The following is a 19,303-nucleotide window of genomic DNA, read 5'->3' as shown; positions in this document are numbered from 1 at the left end:
TGTTTCGATTTGCATGTGTTTTCTTGCACGTTGATCTCTCTCGGCCACCGTAGGAAATCCCTTTAATTTCCAAAAAAAAATAAAAAATCAAACAAGCTGGAAGTGGAGCCACTCTTTTCCCTCCGTCCCGAAGAGCGTCTCGCTGCAGCCTGCGGTGGACATCCAACCCCGCCCACATCCAAGCATGACGTCACAAGCCACGCCTGTGTCCAAATACGTCACATACCTATTATTTTGCACCAGGAAAAAGCATCGACAAGAAGATAAGCCTAATTGTTTGCAAACCGAAGCAAAAGAAGTTTGCTGTGTTGGTAAGTAAAAAAAAAACATCTTTTGTCTTTAGGAAGACTTAAAACGTTGACAACTTGAATGTTTGAGTGCATATGTAAACAACAGTTCAGCATGCTTATGTGTTTTGAACTGTACACAGGCACGTTATTACTTAGATATCACTAATATATATATATATATATATGTTTGTGTGTGTGTGTGCGTGTGCGTGTGCGTGTGCGTGCGTGCGTGCGTGTGTGTGTGTGTGTGTGTGTGTGTGTGTTATCCAGCAAGAAGTGAAATTATGTGGTTCCTCAACCAAGATACTGTGGAAGGGTACTGTGATCAGTGTCATTAAAATATCATGTGTGTGGGGAGAGATGAATACATATATGAGAGGGATAGAGTGTGTATATGAGTAGGTAAGAGTGTTATTTAGCTATTATAAAAAAAGGGTTATTAAAAAAATTGCACATTCAGTTAGTTCATTTTATGTCACAAAAAAACAGTGCACTATATATTTATTAGTGCACTGATTCTTACAACATATAATGAATGTTGAGTTAATGTGCAATTTTTTTATAACACTCATCTCACCCACTCACAGATATGTACTTACCACCCCCCCCCCCCACACACACAAAAACACTCACTCACATACAGATTATATTTTTAATGATATACACTGATCACAGTAACTTGGTTGAGCAACCACATCATTTCACTATGAATTGCAGGATAACTCTGTGTTTGTGACATATTATCTTTGTATTATTCTATATGAATGGAAAGATCACATAATGATTGTCAATCTTTGTCATGTTTTACAGCATTCTACACATTTTTGTTCCTAGCCTGATGCAGAGCAGTTCTGCCGGGATGAGGTGTTCTTGCTGCAGTTTCACCAGTAAAGAAAGGTCTGGAGGAATGGTGGGAGCATTTCTCTAGATACTGTAGTGATTGATTTTTGTGGTTTAAAATCATAAATATTCTTGTATGCAAAATGATGAGGTAAATACTATTTATGACAAATATTTAGTGGACCAACACACACGTATTCTGTATTTTTAACAGGAGTGCCAAGAGGACATAAAGTGGAAGTTTTTAAGAGACATTGGCCCAGTGTTGTGCTGGAGACAGAGTCACCGTGAGTTATTCTGTGGGGAGGTGAAAGGGCCTGCTTTACTCCAGATGGATGGTAAAAATCAGCAAAATGCCATCAAAGACAACCTGGGGTCGAATCAGATGAAGCAAGAGATGTCTTTTTATTCATCTCTCAGGACCTGCAGTGGGACATTCACATTCACACTCTCCAAGAACTGTACTTATCCAGAGTGAGCAAAAGGGCTGGTAAAATCACTCTGGACCCCTCACATCCAGCACACTCCCTCTTTGAACTGTTACCGTCTGGTCGACGCTACAGAGCTCTGAGCACCAGAACGACCAGACACAGGAACAGTTTCTTCCCTCAGGCCATATCTACCTCACAAACAGTTAAATGTTCTCCCCACTGTGCAATAAAACATGTGCAATACCAAATTATCCATACTTGTATTTATTATACATATGTTTTTGATTTAATATATCATACATCTATCCACATTCCCTTGCATAATTAGTATATAGCACATCTGTACGATACAATATTCTGATTGTTTGAGTATCTGCAGGAGCTGGACACATTCATATCAAATTGTGTTGCTGAACAAGGCTTGAAAGTCCATGCCATGTTTCTGTGAATAATCTAACAAGGCAAGGAATCTCTCTGTGTAGTTTATGTATGTATGTGTACTGCATTTCAAGAACTGTTTATCTGATCATTCAGCTGCTCATTTATGATAGTTGAAACATATCTCTTATAGAACATATTTTGTAAAAAAATGTATTTAGTTATTTTTGTAAAATAATAAATATAAAAATACCTAATGAATCAAGGGATGTCTGTTTATTCATCTTTAAATATGTGGAGGACCTGGACACACTTCATATGCAGTTTTGTTGATGAACAAGGCCTGAATGTCAATGTCATGTTACTTGTTATAATCTATCAAAGCAAGCAATCTCTGTTCAGCAAATGTATGTGTCTCTACTGCATACTGTATGGAGAACTGTCAATCCTTTCATTCAAATGTTAACACTTGATAAGTGGAACAACACAACTTTATAAAATTAAATGACGATTATAAATTATAACAATGTGTTGTGACTTTTACAATAACAAAATCTAATTATCCCTTTTAAATTTTATAAATCTAAAAGGTGTCTTAGGTAGTTTAAAATCGATAGTAATAAATTAGAATTTATCTCATTACAATAAGGTTAGGTGTAGAGGTTTTTTATTACAATTAATCAACCTTAATCATTTAATCAAATTTAAGTGTTTTACAGGCTCTTGTGATGAGAAATCAGCTCTGTACGTTAGACATATTAAATATATTACATTTAAGTTGTGCCATTTTAGCCTAGACATCCTTTAAATAAATAAGAAAACGTGTATTAGTAAAACGAAAGGCAACATTATTTTATTTAGATCCCAGAAACTGCTGTAAATTGCTTGGACAAAACGTTACTTCCGGGTTTCCCGGGGAATAACAAGAGGTGACGTATACTATAGGGCGTGGTTTCTGACGTAACGTTTTGACGTGGGCGTGTCTGTATTGGTATGGGCGTGGCTTGTGACGTCACACTTGGATGTGGGCGGGGTTGGATGTCCACCGCAGGATGCAGCGAGTCATCAAAGCTCTCGGACGCAGCAGCAGCGTTGAGTCTAATGAGTAGAGGTGAGCAGTTCACGGTATTTCGTATATTTACATAAACACGAAACACATTTTACACAGTTTATTAATGCAACAATATATGAGGTCGTGTCTGCCTTGCTTCCATCGAGTACAGTTTGTTTGATATAACAGTAGACAACAGGCATGTGAGGAAAGACCTGGGAGATTTAGTGTTTTTGTATGTTCGTCTGAATGATTGTTTGGAGGGATAATGTTGCTGTTACTGTATGTCTCATAAGGGAAATACGAACCGATATCAATATTGCTGCTGGTTTTTTTTTTTTAGGTTTGATAATCGTTTGTCGTTTAAGGGACCGTCTAAAAATTCCAGCCAGTGCTTAAAAAAGTAAACTACGTCTAATCAAAGCATTCTTAGGTGTATTCAGCTACAATGCGCCTTGGCGGTTTTTATTGAATGTTTCATGTTGTTATAAAATAGCTGCATATTGTTAAAACTAATTGTGGTATTGATATCTTTGTTAGACTGGGTAGGGGAAAGAATAGGCGAAGAATATTGAACCTAAAACTTACTGCGCTTTAGGCCGACATGCTAAAAATTAAGGGCCGATACTGCTTAATAATACTTAATATTGAGTCACATGGGACATTTTAAGTCTATACATAATTATGAAAAGATTTATAATATACACACTGCAAACATTAACGTTAATACTGGGGGTAGAATGCAAAAAATATATGAATAGCAATGTTAAAAATAGAAAAACAGACAAATAGAAATGTGTGAATTACCACATATGAGATTGCAGTGTTCCTGAATGAGCTTTTTTAAATTGATCTGCTCTTTGTGTCTACACTGTTACATTTAATAAAGTAATATAATGATTTACAAAGAGACAACACTTTGTATTTTTAAGGATCTGGTCTCTTCCGCTTCTAATACATAAATGCTTAAATGTGAAAATGAGTAAAAACGAAAACTGATTTGGTAATTTTGGCAAATCTGAGTCTTCCACACAGAAATTCATGTTCAGTGAGGCTCTTCCCACAAACCCTGCAGAATGAAACGCGCTGAAGATACTGAAGAGCAAACAGGTTGGTGTGTATTCTTCATTAATGAGGCTGAAAGTTCAAGAAGATTTAGATTTGTTATAATAGGGTAATTTTTTCAATAACATTGTTAGATAATTGTGTAGTTGATCACATATTTAATAGATCTCTCTGTAGAAACATGGGATTTGTATGGAGGCCTGTTTCCGCCACTGAAAAGGGGAATTGTGACTTTTTATCTCACAATTGTGAGAACATATCCGCCCCCCCCCCCCTTAAAATTGGACTTTAACTCGATTCTGAAAAAAGAATTGCGAGGGGAAAAAAAGTAATTGTGACCTTAACTCGCAAGTTTATATCTCACAATTCTGTGAAAAAGTCACTAACTTTTTTTTTTTTTATTCCGTGGTGGAAACGGGCTTCCATAGATTTGTGCCTATAGTGTTTTAAAAATAATAATAACTGGAAGATCCAATGTACCTCATTCATGGAGTTTCAGGGACATATAATTTCATCAAAATGACCAAAATTTGTTACATGCTGTTACATCAGGGTTCACCAGAGTTACTGTAAAACAACCATTTTTACTTTTATTTCAGAGCTGATTGAAGAAAACAAGGAGAATGAAGAACTGAGTGAAGTTGAGGAGAAAAATCATGCTAAAACTGGAGAAAAAACTTTGAGTTGTTCTCAAACCGACCAGAAAGATTTAAAGAAAAGAAGAGCCAAGAAATCTTTCACCTGCACTCGGTGTGGAAAGGGTTTCTCAAGCAAATCTAAATTGGATGTTCACATGAGAGTTCATACTGGAGAGAAACCGTTCACATGTGATCAGTGTGGGAAGAGCTTCACGCAGTCATCAAGCCTTAAGATGCACATGAACATCCACACTGGAGAGAAACCAAACAAGTGTTCACACTGTGACAAGAGATTCAGTCGGTCAGGAGACCTAAAAACACACGAGAGGATTCACACTGGAGAGAAACCATACACGTGTGATCAGTGCGGGAAGAGTTTCACAATAAAAGGACACCTTACAGGGCATATGAGAGTTCATACTAGAGAGAAACCATTCACTTGTGATCAATGCGGGAAGAGTTTCACACTAAAAGGACATCTTACAGAGCATATGAGGATCCACGCTGGAGAGAAACCATTCACTTGTGATCAATGCGGGAAGAGTTTCACACGAAAAGGACACCTTACAGGGCATATGAGAGTTCATACTAGAGAGAAACCGTTCATTTGTGATCAATGCGGGAAGAGTTTCACACAATCGGCACACCTTAAGGAACATATGAACATCCACACTAGAGAGAAACTACACGCATGTGATCAATGCGTCAAAATATTTTTGAGAGCTTCAGACCTGAGGAAACACCTGAGAGTTCATACAAAGGAGAAGCCACATTCATGTCATTTGTGTGGAAAGAGTTTTTCATGTTTAGAAAATGCAAAAAAACATCATAAAATGCATACTGGTGTGAGAGATCATGTGTGCTTTGAGTGTGGGAGGACTTTTACTTTAGCTGAACGTTTAAAACAGCACTGGAAAATTCACACTGGAGAAAAACCTTATAAGTGTTCACACTGTGACAAGAGATTCAGTGCTTCAGGAGACCTGAAAACACACGAGAGGATCCACACTGGAGAGAAACCGTATCACTGCACTGCATGTGGGAAGCGTTTCAAACGTTCATCTGCTCTACACAGTCATACAAAGAACAAGCACAGTAAGTAGATCATCTTCAGATCCAGCACTTTCAGGTCTGATGCCGCGTCCTCACCACATGAGACACAATAATGCATCAAGCTATAAAATATAATCTGGATAAATCTGTTCTAACCACCTGTCATTACAAGCGACATGACAAAGAAACATTATCTAAAGTTTTCACAGTGAATAAAGTTCATCTTCAAAACCAGCAGATTCAACTGTGAGATTCAGATCAACTCAAAGATGGAGTTCCTCCCCAAAAACCGATGTCAGAAAGTTTTATTCTTGTATCATTTTGTTTTATGATATAAATATCATTGTGTGTTCTTGTGAGTTTCATATTATGTTCAATTGTCTTCTAATGCATGTATCACTTGTACAGTGAGATTCAGGACGAATTTCAAACTGCGTTTTTGCACCCTTGAAGGGCACTTCGGGAAGGGGACACCATTTGTAGGGATGTTCCAGATGAAAGTGAACCACTGATTCAGCGAAGGGAACAAGCGATGGTCACTTCACGGAAGAGATATGCACTTAAGAGATCTTGCAATGCATTTTAAAGCAAAGTTAGGGTTTATTTTGACTTTACATACAAACGTAAGTAGAATAAGCGAATTAAATTTGTCTTTATTTTTATGTAATACAAAATATTTTCATCAGTGATAGAAATATGATTTAAGACTGTATTGTTAGCAAATTTAAGCAAGTTTAGTTTGGAAAAGTTTAATAGTAAATAAGACACAGTTAGACAGTCTTTGAATAAAATAACAAAAATATTTATTTGCAACAACTGTTGGAGCGCTGAATGCTGCACGCAGCGTTGTCAAGGTAACATTTTGTCCATCATTCCCTTCACCAAGGGAGTTCCAAACACTTATATGAGACAGCAATGCCCTTAAAAGAACACACTTCAAGGGTTCTTCCCTTCAAAGGGAGTAGGGCATAGGGATGCTCACTTCCGTTTGGAATTCGCCCTCAGATTAACTCAAAAGCCTTATTCGGACGGTAAATCGTGGCCTAACTTGTAACCCGAAGGTCTTGGGCCCGACAGGGATTGTAGGTGGTGGAGTTAATAAACAACACTCTCCACCCTCAATACCACGACTGAGGTGAGACCCTTGAGCAAGGCACCAAACCCCCAACTGCTCCCCGGGCGCCGCAGCATAAATGGCTGCCCACTGCTCTGGGTGTATGTTCACTATTATGTGTACACTTGGATGGGTTAAATGCAGAGCACAAATTCAGAGTATGGGTCACCATACTTGGCCACACACCACTTCTCTTTCCTTTTTTAAATGTTTCTTCTGACACCTTGAGATTGAAATAACATGAAAATAGATGATGGACTCATGAAGCAGTGGAAGTTCATTCGTCATTTCTGTGATGTGAAGCTCAAATATGATGTGATGATGATGATGTTTGGTTTATACTGTATGTTTATTATGTTTGAACTGAACTAACAGACATGATCACTTCAGTTACTGCTGGATCTTTATTCGGATCTATACTCTCATGCAGTTTTACATTGAACATGTTCTGAATGATTCGAAATATTCTGCATGCTCAGAAACTCTCCATCACGCTAACAACCTGCGGGTGGACTCGTTTTATATTGCATTTGAACAGCCAGTCTTTCTTGCGCCTGTAGCGTTTGGACAGCAGAACGTAGAGGACGGGGTTCACGCAGGGATGCAGATACTGGAGAACCGTGCAGGTGAAATGAAACCTCTCCCACGAGCGCCCGTGCCGGTAGAGTCCCAAATACACGCACAGCTCTAGGACGTACCCTGGCAGCCAGCACAAGGAGAACGTCCCGGCGGACAAAAACACCATGATAGACGCCCGTCGTGTGTTTCTGGTGCCGGCGAACCGGTCTCTTGTGCAGGAAAAGAGTGATACATGCCGAGTTGACAACGATAACCAGCATTGGGATGAGATAGTAAAGCACAAACTGGCTGAGAACGACCTGGTAATGATGTTCTTGGGTAGTGGGCAAACAAACAGTGCAGTTACTCACACCAGGGCCTAAGCTTTCCTTAGTGGCGAAAATACGCAACGGCAGACTTATAAAGATACTCAAGGCCCAAACCAGAATAAACATGAGCACCACCAGATCCATGGTTGGAGGGCGGTAGGAGTTGGTGATGATCATGGCGTGAACCATAGATACGGTGCACATCGAGTACGTGCTGGCGGCCAGGGAGAAAGCCAGCAGAAACTGATAGATCTTGCAGGACGTGATGCCCAGAGGCCAGGAGAAACTGACCGCCGAGTGGATGGTGAAGGGGATGAGGAGAAGCATGAGGAAGTCGGCCAGAGACATGCTGAGGAGAAGAATGTCCAGGCGGTTTTTACGAAAGCTCTTGTGTTTGGCGAAGAGAGAAAAGGCCAGCAGGTTGGCGCAGAAACCGATGCCCACTATGATGCCACAAGTGCAAGCAAAGATCACTCCATATCTGTTAGCGGCTCCCTGTGAGACAATGGCAAAAGAAAGGTATGCTTTGAGCTACACTTCAATTCTTAGATGTGTGAATCCAATAAAATAAATAAAACATATTATTATACTAAATCGAATTTAACATTTAAAATAGAAAATACAATATAATTTTATATAAAATGAATTCAATTCAAAATTATAATTATAAATTATGCATACTATAAAAATATAAATGATCTGAAATTAAATATTTTAAAATGAATTTAATATATGAATATTTTATTGCATAAATATTTAATACATTTTTATATATATATATATATATATATATATATATACTGCTGTTCAAAAGTTTAGGATCAGACTTTTTTTTTTTTAAGAAGTTTTTTATGCTCATCAAGGCTGTATCAATTTGATAAAAAATACAGAAAACTTTAATTTTGTGAAATATTATTGCAATTTGAAATAACAAATGGTGGTCTTTTTAACTTTATTTATCAAAGAAAAAAGTACAACAGGTTCCAAAAAATATTAAGCAGCATAACCTTCAACATTGATAAATATTAGAATGATATTACTGATTCATATATATATATATATATATATATATATATAATTTTTTTTTTTTATTATTATTCCTCAGTAAAACAAAATTCAAAGTTAGGTTCATTGCCATCTTGTGTCATTTGGCTATACCGAAAAGGTTAAATAATAAATTAGATAGTAATTCATTAATAATAATTATTTTACTAATTAATTGTCAGAGAAAATGAGCTACTCACCATCTCAGACGTTTAATTAGATATCCATGCATTCGCAAATGCATCCGTCATTTATCTGTGCTTTCAGATAAGATTCAACAAATCATTTTTAATTCAGAGAGATGTCTAAATATGTAGAGCCATAATCTCACTGTTAGAATACAAATAAAACAGGCAAACTTTCCCTAATGCTTCAGTTAGAATAAGTGCCATTTACAGAGCCAAAAAGAAAAATGTCCCATGTATCGATGATTCTCAGATTGGATTGATGTCAAAAAACTACTTCTTGAGAAAGATTTTATGTAGAGAAAATACAGCAAATGACATGCTTGTATATCAGATGATACATGAATGTATGTCAGCTATTACCTGCTGCTTTTCCATCTCTCACTCTCTGATCGGAGGCTCATTGATTTGTGATTGATCTCTAGCTCTTCTGTGCTGTGGTTTATCAGTCTACAAGCACTCACAGGAAGTTGACAGAAGGTTGCATTTACCTCTCCATCTATTAGCATGTGGTGAAAGGTGTATAATTGTTGTTGGAGCCATTTTTGTGTTTTTATTTGCCCTCTGAGCTCAGACACACGTCCACACATTGATTGATTATTCTACCATCTAGTCACTAGTAACGGCTACTTAAACTGTATTCATATAAAGTCACACTTTGCATGCATAGAAAAATAGTCAAAACTGTTCATGAGAATCAATTTGGAGTTCCTGTAAAATATATTTCTAGTAGCTTTATTATGTATTGCTCATCAATTTTTTTTTTTTAAATAGCAGAACATTAACTAAATGAAAAGAAAAGCAGGATAATAAATAAAATAACAAAAAATTTAAAAATACCAAAAATCTGAATGTAGACCAGCATAACTATCTAAAGTGCATTTGAAAATCTAATCAAATTCAGCAGCATTGAGATACATTCAGGGAATAAATATTCCAATCAAATAAATTAAATATTACATGAAATGTCTGACTGAATGAATACATTTAAAACAGGAAACTCTGATTATAACAAATGCAAATTAGTTTGTATATGAAGCGCTTTCTACTTATCAAATGAAGCTGTAGAATAGAGAACTGATTAGAGAGTTTATTTTGAATGAAAAACAAACCATGATTTATTCACTTTTTTGCCTTATTTCCCATGCCACACGGTGAAATAGTCTTTTTTGAACTTTACATTTTAAAGGTGCATCCACCAACAACAGCAGTGAAGTCTCTTCTATTAAGCATTGCAACGCAACTTCAGCTGTATCAGGCAGCAAATCATCCTATCACTGTTCATTTGCATAAAGCCTGCTCCATTCGTCCAGATTCAGTCGCTATGCTTCGAATCGCTGTCAGTGTGACCGTCCATTCATTCTGATCCAGGCTCTTTTATTGGTCTCTAATCTGTATTTGCATACGGAAGCCACACACCCCTGTCTCTCCTCCTGTCTGGGTCTCTCCATCTTCCCAAACTCATCTTCCTCTTCCTCTTGGTCACAGCTTTCAGTGGCTGCTTCTGGTATCTCAGGGTCTTGCTGGTCTCCTGCGGCAGGTCATCTCTCGTCCCTATAGTGTCCATTTGAAAGCTCAAGGGGAAGTTTTTGGTGCCGCCCATGGGTTTGGGCCTGTGGGCGGTGGACCACAGCGGGGGCTGGACGCTTCCCTCGCTCTGACCGGGGGAGTCCCACACCTGAGCCGTGTGCACCTGCTCAAACAGATCCTGGATAAACGTACGCCTCTTCCGGTCATGCAGGGATCGACCCCTGTCGTGCATCATCTGTGCGTGACCCACTGAGCGCCGCCTGGGGCCAAAAGAGAGAGAATATAGATATTGACTTTAACCTGGACTCAGATGCAAAGATGCTGGCATTTGACTACATGATAAAGCAGGATGCTTTAATATAATGATTTTCCCTTTACTGCACGCAAAGCACTGCATTTCCTAAAAGATGTAGCGTCCTGTTTCTTCTGCTACCAGCAGATGGCAGTCTCCATACAACTCTGACTTTTTGAGATCTGTGAGAAATCAAGCAGTAAGAGGAGATCATGACTTACTGTCTGTAGCTGAGAGCATTAGTGGGTCTGGGTTGGACCGGGATCGGGATGGTTAACAGGAACACAGCAAACCCCCAATGCCTCAACATACTGCTGGACAACTGAACATGGGAGAAATTCACAAGGGTTATTAAATAGTATCTAGTGTGTGTGTGTGTATATAAATTATTTGTATTTATTATTTGTAATATTTTATTACACATTAGTCAAAAAAGGCAACAAATGCAGTTTTATAATACATATAAAAATATTTAAAATACAATATAAAAATATTTGCCTTTAATTTAAATATAATATACATAGGCTATACTATATATGTTAATATTTTAGTACACATATTAATCAAAGAATAGGCAACAAATATAATACATTTTAATACATAATTTATAATAGGCTACATATAAAAATGTTTTATGTATATTTAAAATACATAAATATATTTTCCTATGTGAAAATATATTTATGTTATTTAAAAATATTTATTTAAATATATTTATTTAAAAATATTTGCCTTTAATTTCAATAAAATATAATATAGTACATATAGTATATACTACAGATTTATAATTTTTTGTAAATGAATAAATAAAAAATATAAATTAAATAATTACTATACAAGAAGTTTTAAAACAAATGATAAAAAATATTTGTCTTACATATTTTGTAAATCTGAAGGATTTTTAAAATGTAAATATAATACAATATTCTGTATTCTGCATAGACGTTAGCTATATATATATATATATATATATATATATATAATTTACTATGTCTATTGGGTTAAAAATATACATATAAAATAGATATTTTATAAATAATTGCTATATACATTTTTTAAAGAAGTTTGGAAAAACATATATTTATCTTACATAATTTATAAATCTGATTTGAATTTAAATAGTTAATATTTTAAATAATAATTTTATATATTAATAAATATAAATATTATATATTAAAAAAATATTTTTTTTCACCTTCAATAAAATGCATTTCATAAAATATATTTCCATAAATTGAATGATTTAATTAGTCATCAATTAACATGAGGTGTAATACATGAAGCTGCTGTTGTAAGACTTTGACATTGATAATATACTCACATGTAATGCCACTGCTGAGTCGATCAGTTATTGCTGCATGTTACTGCCACCGGCTGGACGTGTAACAGCTGTTGAAGAGCCACATGTGACTGTATGTTCATCAAACCAAGAGCATCAGCTGCTGCCTAAATGAAGCATGTTAATATGTCCAAACTCCACTGGTCCAGAAGACAAACTCTTCCTAAGTCTCCTTCCAGAAGGTTTGAAGGAATGAACACAGAGAGGGAGAGGGAGAGAGGACCAGAGCGATGGGCGTTAGATTTATTGCACCAGTGGGTCGTGTAAGTCTCCTTTGCTGTTCACTGCAAACTGGTATGGACAGCAGGCGTTACAGCAGAGAAAATTAGTGTGCACTGCATGCTTGTGTGTGTGTGTGTGTTTCTGCTGCCCATGAGTGCCAAAGTGTATACTAGACTGACAAACCACACACACACTCCAAGAAATGCACAGGCAGACACCTTCATTGGAAAGAGTGTGGCACGCTGCTCTCTCTCTCTCTCTCTCAAAACACTCTTGAGGAGCTCAGGTTTGGCCAGGAGGGGGATTGTGTGAGGGATAATCACCCACTGATCTCTGACTTGAACTTTTGATGAATTTTGCTGTCTTTACTGTGTTTCTTTACAACTATTAGGAGCTTGTCCACACACTGGGTCCTTTTAATATATGAAGTAAATGCCGGAAAATGCTTCTTTTAGGCTTAATTATTTCCTGAAAGTCATTAAAACGGACAAATGAGTCTTCTACCGACCAATTCTTTATTCAAATTATTCTTTATGTGTGTTTAGAAAAAAATGGCTTTTAATGTATGAAGTAAAGGAATTCTTCTTCTTCCAAACGATTCCTCATTCAAATGATCTTCTAGCAAAAATATGCTGCATTATTGTATTTTATTTTATACTTTACTGTATTTTATGATTGTTTTGTACAGCACTTTGGTCAGTGTAAGCTGCATTTAAATGTGCTCTATAAATAACATTTACTTACTTACTATTATATGCTGCACTTATGTTGAATTGGCCTTTTACTTTGCATGGAAATTCTATGCAAGAGTTCGGAGGAACATTATAGCCCATAGCGGAGACCATGAGACCCTTCCCTCCCAAAACATGGGTGAAGCTGGGTGAAGAAAGTAAACAGCTTTGGCTGACCACTGTCCCAAGAGATTATGACCATAACCTCAGTGAAATCAAGCCTGTGGGTGGGTTTGCTCGCCTCCTAAGCAAACGTAATGGTCAAGGTGGTTTTTGGGGAGCCCACAAAATAGTACCGCTTCATTTATAGGCTACGGAGCAAGAGGTTCACAACATAACTAATGCTCATCAACTACAAATTAGTTCTGTGCGCCACTAAAATATTCCATATATTTCCATCTTTATGGGGCAGTGCATACATTGGAAAATAAATTTACTAACACTAGAGTTTAAACGTTTGGGGTCAGTAACTTTGTTTTGACTTTTAGTCTTCAAGGATTCATTAAATGGTTCAAAAGTAACAATAAGGACATTACAAAAGATTTATACTTCAAATAAATGCTGTTCTTTTGAAATTTCTATTCATCAAAGAATCCTGAAAAAAGTATTGTTTCCACAAAAATATGAAGCAGCACAACTGTTTTCAACATTGATAATAATCAGAAATGTTTTTTTGAGCAGCAAATCAGCATATATTAGATTTTCTCAAAGGAATAAATCACATTTTAAAATATATTCACATAGAAAACATTTATTTTAAATTGCAATAATATTTGACAGTTTTTAAGGATTTTTTTAATCAAATAAATGCAGCCTTGGTGATCATAAGAGATTAAAAAATCTTACCAACCATAAACTTTTGAACAGTAGTGCAAATTTGAGTCTATTCAACACATGGAAATTATTTACGGCTTTAAAAGACTTGTGCAAATGTAGTATATGAACTATTTGTTTTTGTCCTTTTTAGAGCTTGACAGGCATATTACCCACTGAATGGCACTGAAAAGAGTTTTCTCCTTTGTGCTCCACAGGGAAAATAACAGCATATGAGTTTGAGGGGCTGTGACATAAATTAGGACAGAATTTGCATTTTTGTCACATCTAATTTTCTCAACCTATAGTTGGTTTTGGTCTGCTGGAGTATTAATATTTTTAGTGTGAACATAGCCCCCGTATTCATTTGACAAATAAAATATGGTGAAAGATGCTATTGATAAAGTCAAAAAGTAACAACTTTTTTAATCTCCTAAAAACCATATCGCTGACTTAAAAACCTGAATATGGCCAAAAATGGTTCTTGATAAGAAAATCCTAAACCTGCTGCTTTTATAGAAATCCTTCATGTTCATTCTTTCTTCTCAGCAGCCGTACACTACTGATGTTTTGTATTTTTCTTTTTAGTCAGTGACAGCATCGTCTAGCAATGTTCAAAAGGGCTTGACTCATCCACACCGATGTCAAAAGCCCAGCGTTTTGTGAGAAACATTGTTTAACCGAGTTTCCTTTCCGCTTCCCGTGTACTCTGGTTTTGTTCTTGTGTTTGTTTTATCATGTAACCGTGTGGGAACGCATGACACGATTTCTTCCATTTTGAAGGTTTTTAGCAGAATATTCTGCACAGCAGCGCTCCAGATTTAATCACGAATCCTGCTACCGAGAAACGTCTCGGATTTTTGCGGTCTTCTCTGTGAAATTGTTAAATGAATAAAACGTGTCATTTAACACCTCGTCGGTTCCCCCGTCGACCACTGGCACTTGACCTTCTCAGCACTTGGACAAACTTTGATATGACACCTGTAGTCAAACGCCACTCCAAGTGAATCATGGGACATTTGAGAAACATGCAAGCTCCCAACCACCCAGTATGCCATCTAACTGTGAGATTATTAAGACTGATGTCCCCAGCGAGGCCAATATTTTTTGTTCTACTGCAGAACGTCGGCAATTTATCATCCAAACATCCCACAGGTTTGTGTTGTGTAGGTACTTTTGGATCTAGTCCGGCGGGTTTGATTTGGTGCCAGAGAAAACATGGCCGCTTTGCCAACAGACCGTTTAGAGCCTGAGCTGTGAAAGCCTGTCTGAGGGTTCCAGTAAATCCTTCTGCTAGCAGGTAAGAAGTTTGGAAACGGGCGAAGCGGCTCCCAAACCCCTAACACGCCTCCCACCGCCGATCTCCACAAGCAGCGTTTCATTTAGGTCGCTATTGTTTGGGGAACAGTCTCACGTGTCTTTTCATTCATTTACGTTCGCGCTGCATCGATACGAAGACTTCTTCATGAAAAGAGTATTCACAGAAACTCTATTTAAATATTCAGCACCGGGGGCCACAGAAAGGACACACGTGTGTTCTCAAAAAAAACTATAGGTGAAACTTGTCAAAGTCTAGCTTGATGTGTTCCTGAGCTTAGAAGGCATACAAGAGACCTTTCACTTGCGAAATGCTTTGTATCAGCTTACAGTGTATAAAATATTTTCCTATAGGTAAGCAAATTTGACCTATTTGTAAGTTTTTGGCCATATGTGATTTTTTCTTTTTTTTTCTCAAAGGCCATTCCAAATTCTACATAATAAACAATAAAGGCAATCAGAGATGAAGGCAAATGCTTTCATGTTGTCGAGCAGGTGCCATCCCATGTGGTCTGTCAACATTTTAGCGGTCAGCAAACCGCCTACACAAACATGTTTCGATTTTATCTAATCGTCTGGAGGGAAAGCCGTTCCAGTAAACGCTTGGTTTGTTTAGCCCTCCACCATCCAGCCATACATAAAATATTCAAATATTTACTGCATAATGGAGGTGAATGGGAGGTGTCCTTCTAAAGACCCACGCGTCTCCCAGAATCCCATGCGATGGGACAGATGAGTGATACGTGGAAAAAGTGCTGTGTTAGCGCTGGAACAAGGGGGGACCGGAGGGTGAACTGCTGAGGGGCTTCATCGGATTTTGGGGGCTCATACATCATGGGTCTGGATGGCCGTTGACCTCAGTCCACTGAGCTGAAGATGTGGGGAGGGAGTTAGGAGAAGGCACACCAAGGCTGTGTGTGCTGCCACACAGTAAGGCCTTTTGCTGGCGACCGCAGAATTGCCATGTTTACTTAAAAGCTAGTGCATAAGAGAACAGCAGACCACCGGCAGTCGCCACCCGCCGGCACTGGGCAAGGACTACGGCTCATCTTTGTTGAAAATGGCTCAGGAACCTGCTGCCTGCACAGGGCCAAGCTAAATTTAGCAACAAACTGAAAAACCCTCCTCATTCTTAAAAAGCTGTTTAAGTTTCCAGAGCGAGAAGGTTCAGTGAGGGACAGGAATGGTCTGAGAGACGCGTTGTGTCTCGTCGCAGGTGGCGAGCGCTCTGTCGTTCCTTACAATTGTGCTTCCTGTGATGTAATATAACATAACACGCAGCACTTGCAGAATTTGTCTGGCCTGCTGGTGAAATTGAAAAAATAACATAAAAAATAGCACCTGTTTTGCCATTATTTTTGGTGTAGGCCTATTGGTTTTAAACAGAGATAATTCATTAAATATGGCAAGACACCAATTTTTCATATCAAGCAGCAAAACAAACTGTTTTGCACAGCTAGAAATAGCTGGACAGTGAAAGTGAAAGTGAAGTGGCATACGGCCAAGTAAAAGCATTTAACCCATCCAACGTGCACACACACAGCAGTGAACACACACACACAGCAGTGAACACACACACACTGTGAACACACACCCGGAGCAGTGGGCAGCATTTATGCTGCGGCGCCCGGGGAGCAGTTGGGGGTTCGGTGCCTTGCTCAAGGGCACCTCAGTCGTGGTATTGAGGGTGGAGAGAGCGCTGTACATTCACTCCCCCACCTACAATCCCTGCCGGCCCGAGACTCGAACCCACAACCTTTGGATTACGAGTCCGACTCTCTAGCCATAAGGCCACGACTTCCCAGGACACGGATGAGACTGGACGCTAATAAGGTGGATACAATGTATTTCAGAGGGATCCCAATTTTAAAGGACATTTCTATTAAATCTAGTAATCAACCAAATCTTTCAGCAATCCCAGTACAGAACAGTTCCTAAACATATATGAACATTTTACCATGTAGAAACCATGTGTAAATATGATATATGATCAATTATAATAGTAATCGTGTTGATGCTATGTGTGAATAAAGTCATAAGATTACCATTGTGAGAATCATTTGACAGCGAGTCATTTGACATAACTTCCAAGATGGCGGGAACTCATCAGAGAACCAAACAAGAACCAAAGTGGGTTCCCAATTTACACGGTGACCAATGAGCATAGCATGGAGCTGGCTTTCACGTATTTTGTTGCACAAATTGAATGAACCTGCAATATACAATAAATATATACTATAATAATTGTGTGTCAATTAATACCCTAGTTTTTACTTATTTTGCTTGTTTAATAATTTTGAGACAAACTATTGTCTGGAACCACATAACATTAGATAATTTACAAGTTTTGAATAACGAAAGAGGGTAATAATAATCGTAAACGTTTTTGGCGGAAGGTGGAAAAACACAGTTACTAAATTAAATTCTAACTTTTGTGGTTAAACTTTACATATTTTGTCACATTTGTGTAAATAACTAATAAAGCATTAAAAAATAACCGTGCGTATGTTTTGTCAATGTATAGGTAGATGCTCTTTTAGCGGCTGTTTCAATGAGCCGCTATACGTAAACCGTCTGCCATATTGGAATGGTCAAAGCAAGTCCGTGAACACTCGAGAGCAAGTATGTCTGCTACACAAGCTGCTCAATGTTACGGCATATTGAAACTCATTCATTTCTATTGTGAGTGAACACTTTGATGGCAGATGCGTCTACATGCTTGGAGCGGTCGAATGTGGCATCTACCTATAGATGTATACCTATACTTGTAGACAAAGAATGTGATGTTCGCGAGCATCTTTTTGGTGAAAATATGCGCTCTAATTTGTAACCTAACGTTTCAAGTGACTGAAACACTTGTGGCGGGAGGAGCCAACGACAGACACAGTGGGCGTGGCGTCAAGCCTCGGAGAGGTTTTTATTAAACAATATTTAAAATAAAGTGTCCAAAGGGGGAAAAGTGTCCAAAATAAACAGGGATCTGGTGTCCTCGTTGTGCTGCGGGGCTCGTGAAGGAGGGCAGTGTTCAGGAGGGAAGGGTCCAGGTAAGGGGCGGAGTCCGGCGGCCGCACGCGCTCCCGTCTGGAGGTCCCGGGGCGCGGGTGACGGCGGCTTCTGTGGCGGCTTCGTCCAACTCCTTCATCCCCGGGTGCTCGACGGGATTCCACGGCCCGGCGTCCTTGCCCGACGGCCGTATCGCGGGTGCAGTGTCGGCCGGACTGCGGGTCCGGCCGCTCGCGTCTCTGACGGCGGCAGGTAGTTCCCTCTACGCCCCCTTTCCTGGACCCACGAGGACACCAGCGTGCATGCACGGGGAAGAGACCGGTCTCTCGAGGAGAGGCGCGCTCGGCGTTTAAACGGCGGCGGTGATGAGGCTCCATTCACGTCAGGTGCGCCTCATCACACGCCGCCAGCCCTGCGTGTTCAGCGCCCCTCCTCTCTCACACACCCACTCCCGTCGGGAGCCTGGTGAAGGGCGGCGAATACGGGACGGGGTGGTGATGATGGACAGGGGGGAGGCAGCCGACTCGTCACATTCCCCCCCCCAAGCGACATCCCCGTCCGAGGGTCGCCGCCCACGCAGGAGTGCTACCTTCCTCAACCAGGCTCCAGCGGTCGGAGTGGGCGGGGCAGGGATTCCTCTCCGGGCAACGCTCCCTCTCGCACCGCGCCGGAGCCGGGACAGAGAAAGCGGGTTTTAGTTGACAGCCTCAACCAACCACGGGGTAATGATGACAAATAGACAGAATGTCACTTACCCCATTGGTGGCTGGGAGGCTGTCCCCGTCCTTCCTCCGTCCCCGTACGGGCTCTACGGCTTCTTGCGAGCGAGAGGGGATGACGTCATCAGATGTTGCCCAACTGTGCTGTCTAGGCTCCGCCTGCCCGCATTCTCCACCACTGTGGCGGGAGGAGCCAACGACAGACACAGTGGGCGTGGCGTCAAGCCTCGGAGAGGTTTTTATTAAACAATATTTAAAATAAAGTGTCCAAAGGGGGAAAAGTGTCCAAAATAAACAGGGATCTGGTGTCCTCGTTGTGCTGCGGGGCTCGTGAAGGAGGGCAGTGTTCAGGAGGGAAGGG

General features: G+C 39.3%; 2 protein-coding genes and 1 long non-coding RNA gene across 3 annotated transcripts; 1 reads left to right on the top strand and 2 right to left on the bottom strand.

The window, feature by feature from the left end:
• The first annotated feature begins 2,997 nt into the window (after positions 1 to 2,997).
• Positions 2,998 to 6,557, top strand: LOC306866974. Its single transcript, XR_013783983.1, has 4 exons — positions 2,998 to 3,050; positions 4,014 to 4,100; positions 4,655 to 5,180; positions 5,264 to 6,557. It is a non-coding gene; the product is annotated as an uncharacterized lncRNA (long non-coding RNA).
• A 778-nt stretch (positions 6,558 to 7,335) lies between these two features.
• LOC306867042 (galanin receptor 2a) lies at positions 7,336 to 9,354 on the bottom strand (the record flags this gene model as incomplete). The annotated part of the gene is given in 3 exon segments (XM_079412506.1): positions 7,336 to 7,639; positions 7,641 to 8,242; positions 9,340 to 9,354. Coding segments are annotated over 3 exon segments (921 nt in total).
• A 999-nt stretch (positions 9,355 to 10,353) lies between these two features.
• Positions 10,354 to 11,108, bottom strand: pthlhb (parathyroid hormone-like hormone b; the record flags this gene model as incomplete). Its single annotated transcript, XM_079412505.1, is given in 3 exon segments — positions 10,354 to 10,392; positions 10,394 to 10,766; positions 11,020 to 11,108. Coding segments are annotated over 3 exon segments (501 nt in total).
• Between the last annotated feature and the right edge of the window lie 8,195 nt (positions 11,109 to 19,303).

The sequence above is a fragment of the Barbus barbus genome (genome assembly GCF_936440315.1).
Source record: "Barbus barbus genome assembly, chromosome: 48".
Classification (NCBI taxonomy): Eukaryota; Metazoa; Chordata; class Actinopteri; order Cypriniformes; family Cyprinidae; genus Barbus; species Barbus barbus.
Note: the sequence above shows the minus strand (reverse complement) of the source record. Positions and strands in the feature narration are given on the sequence as shown.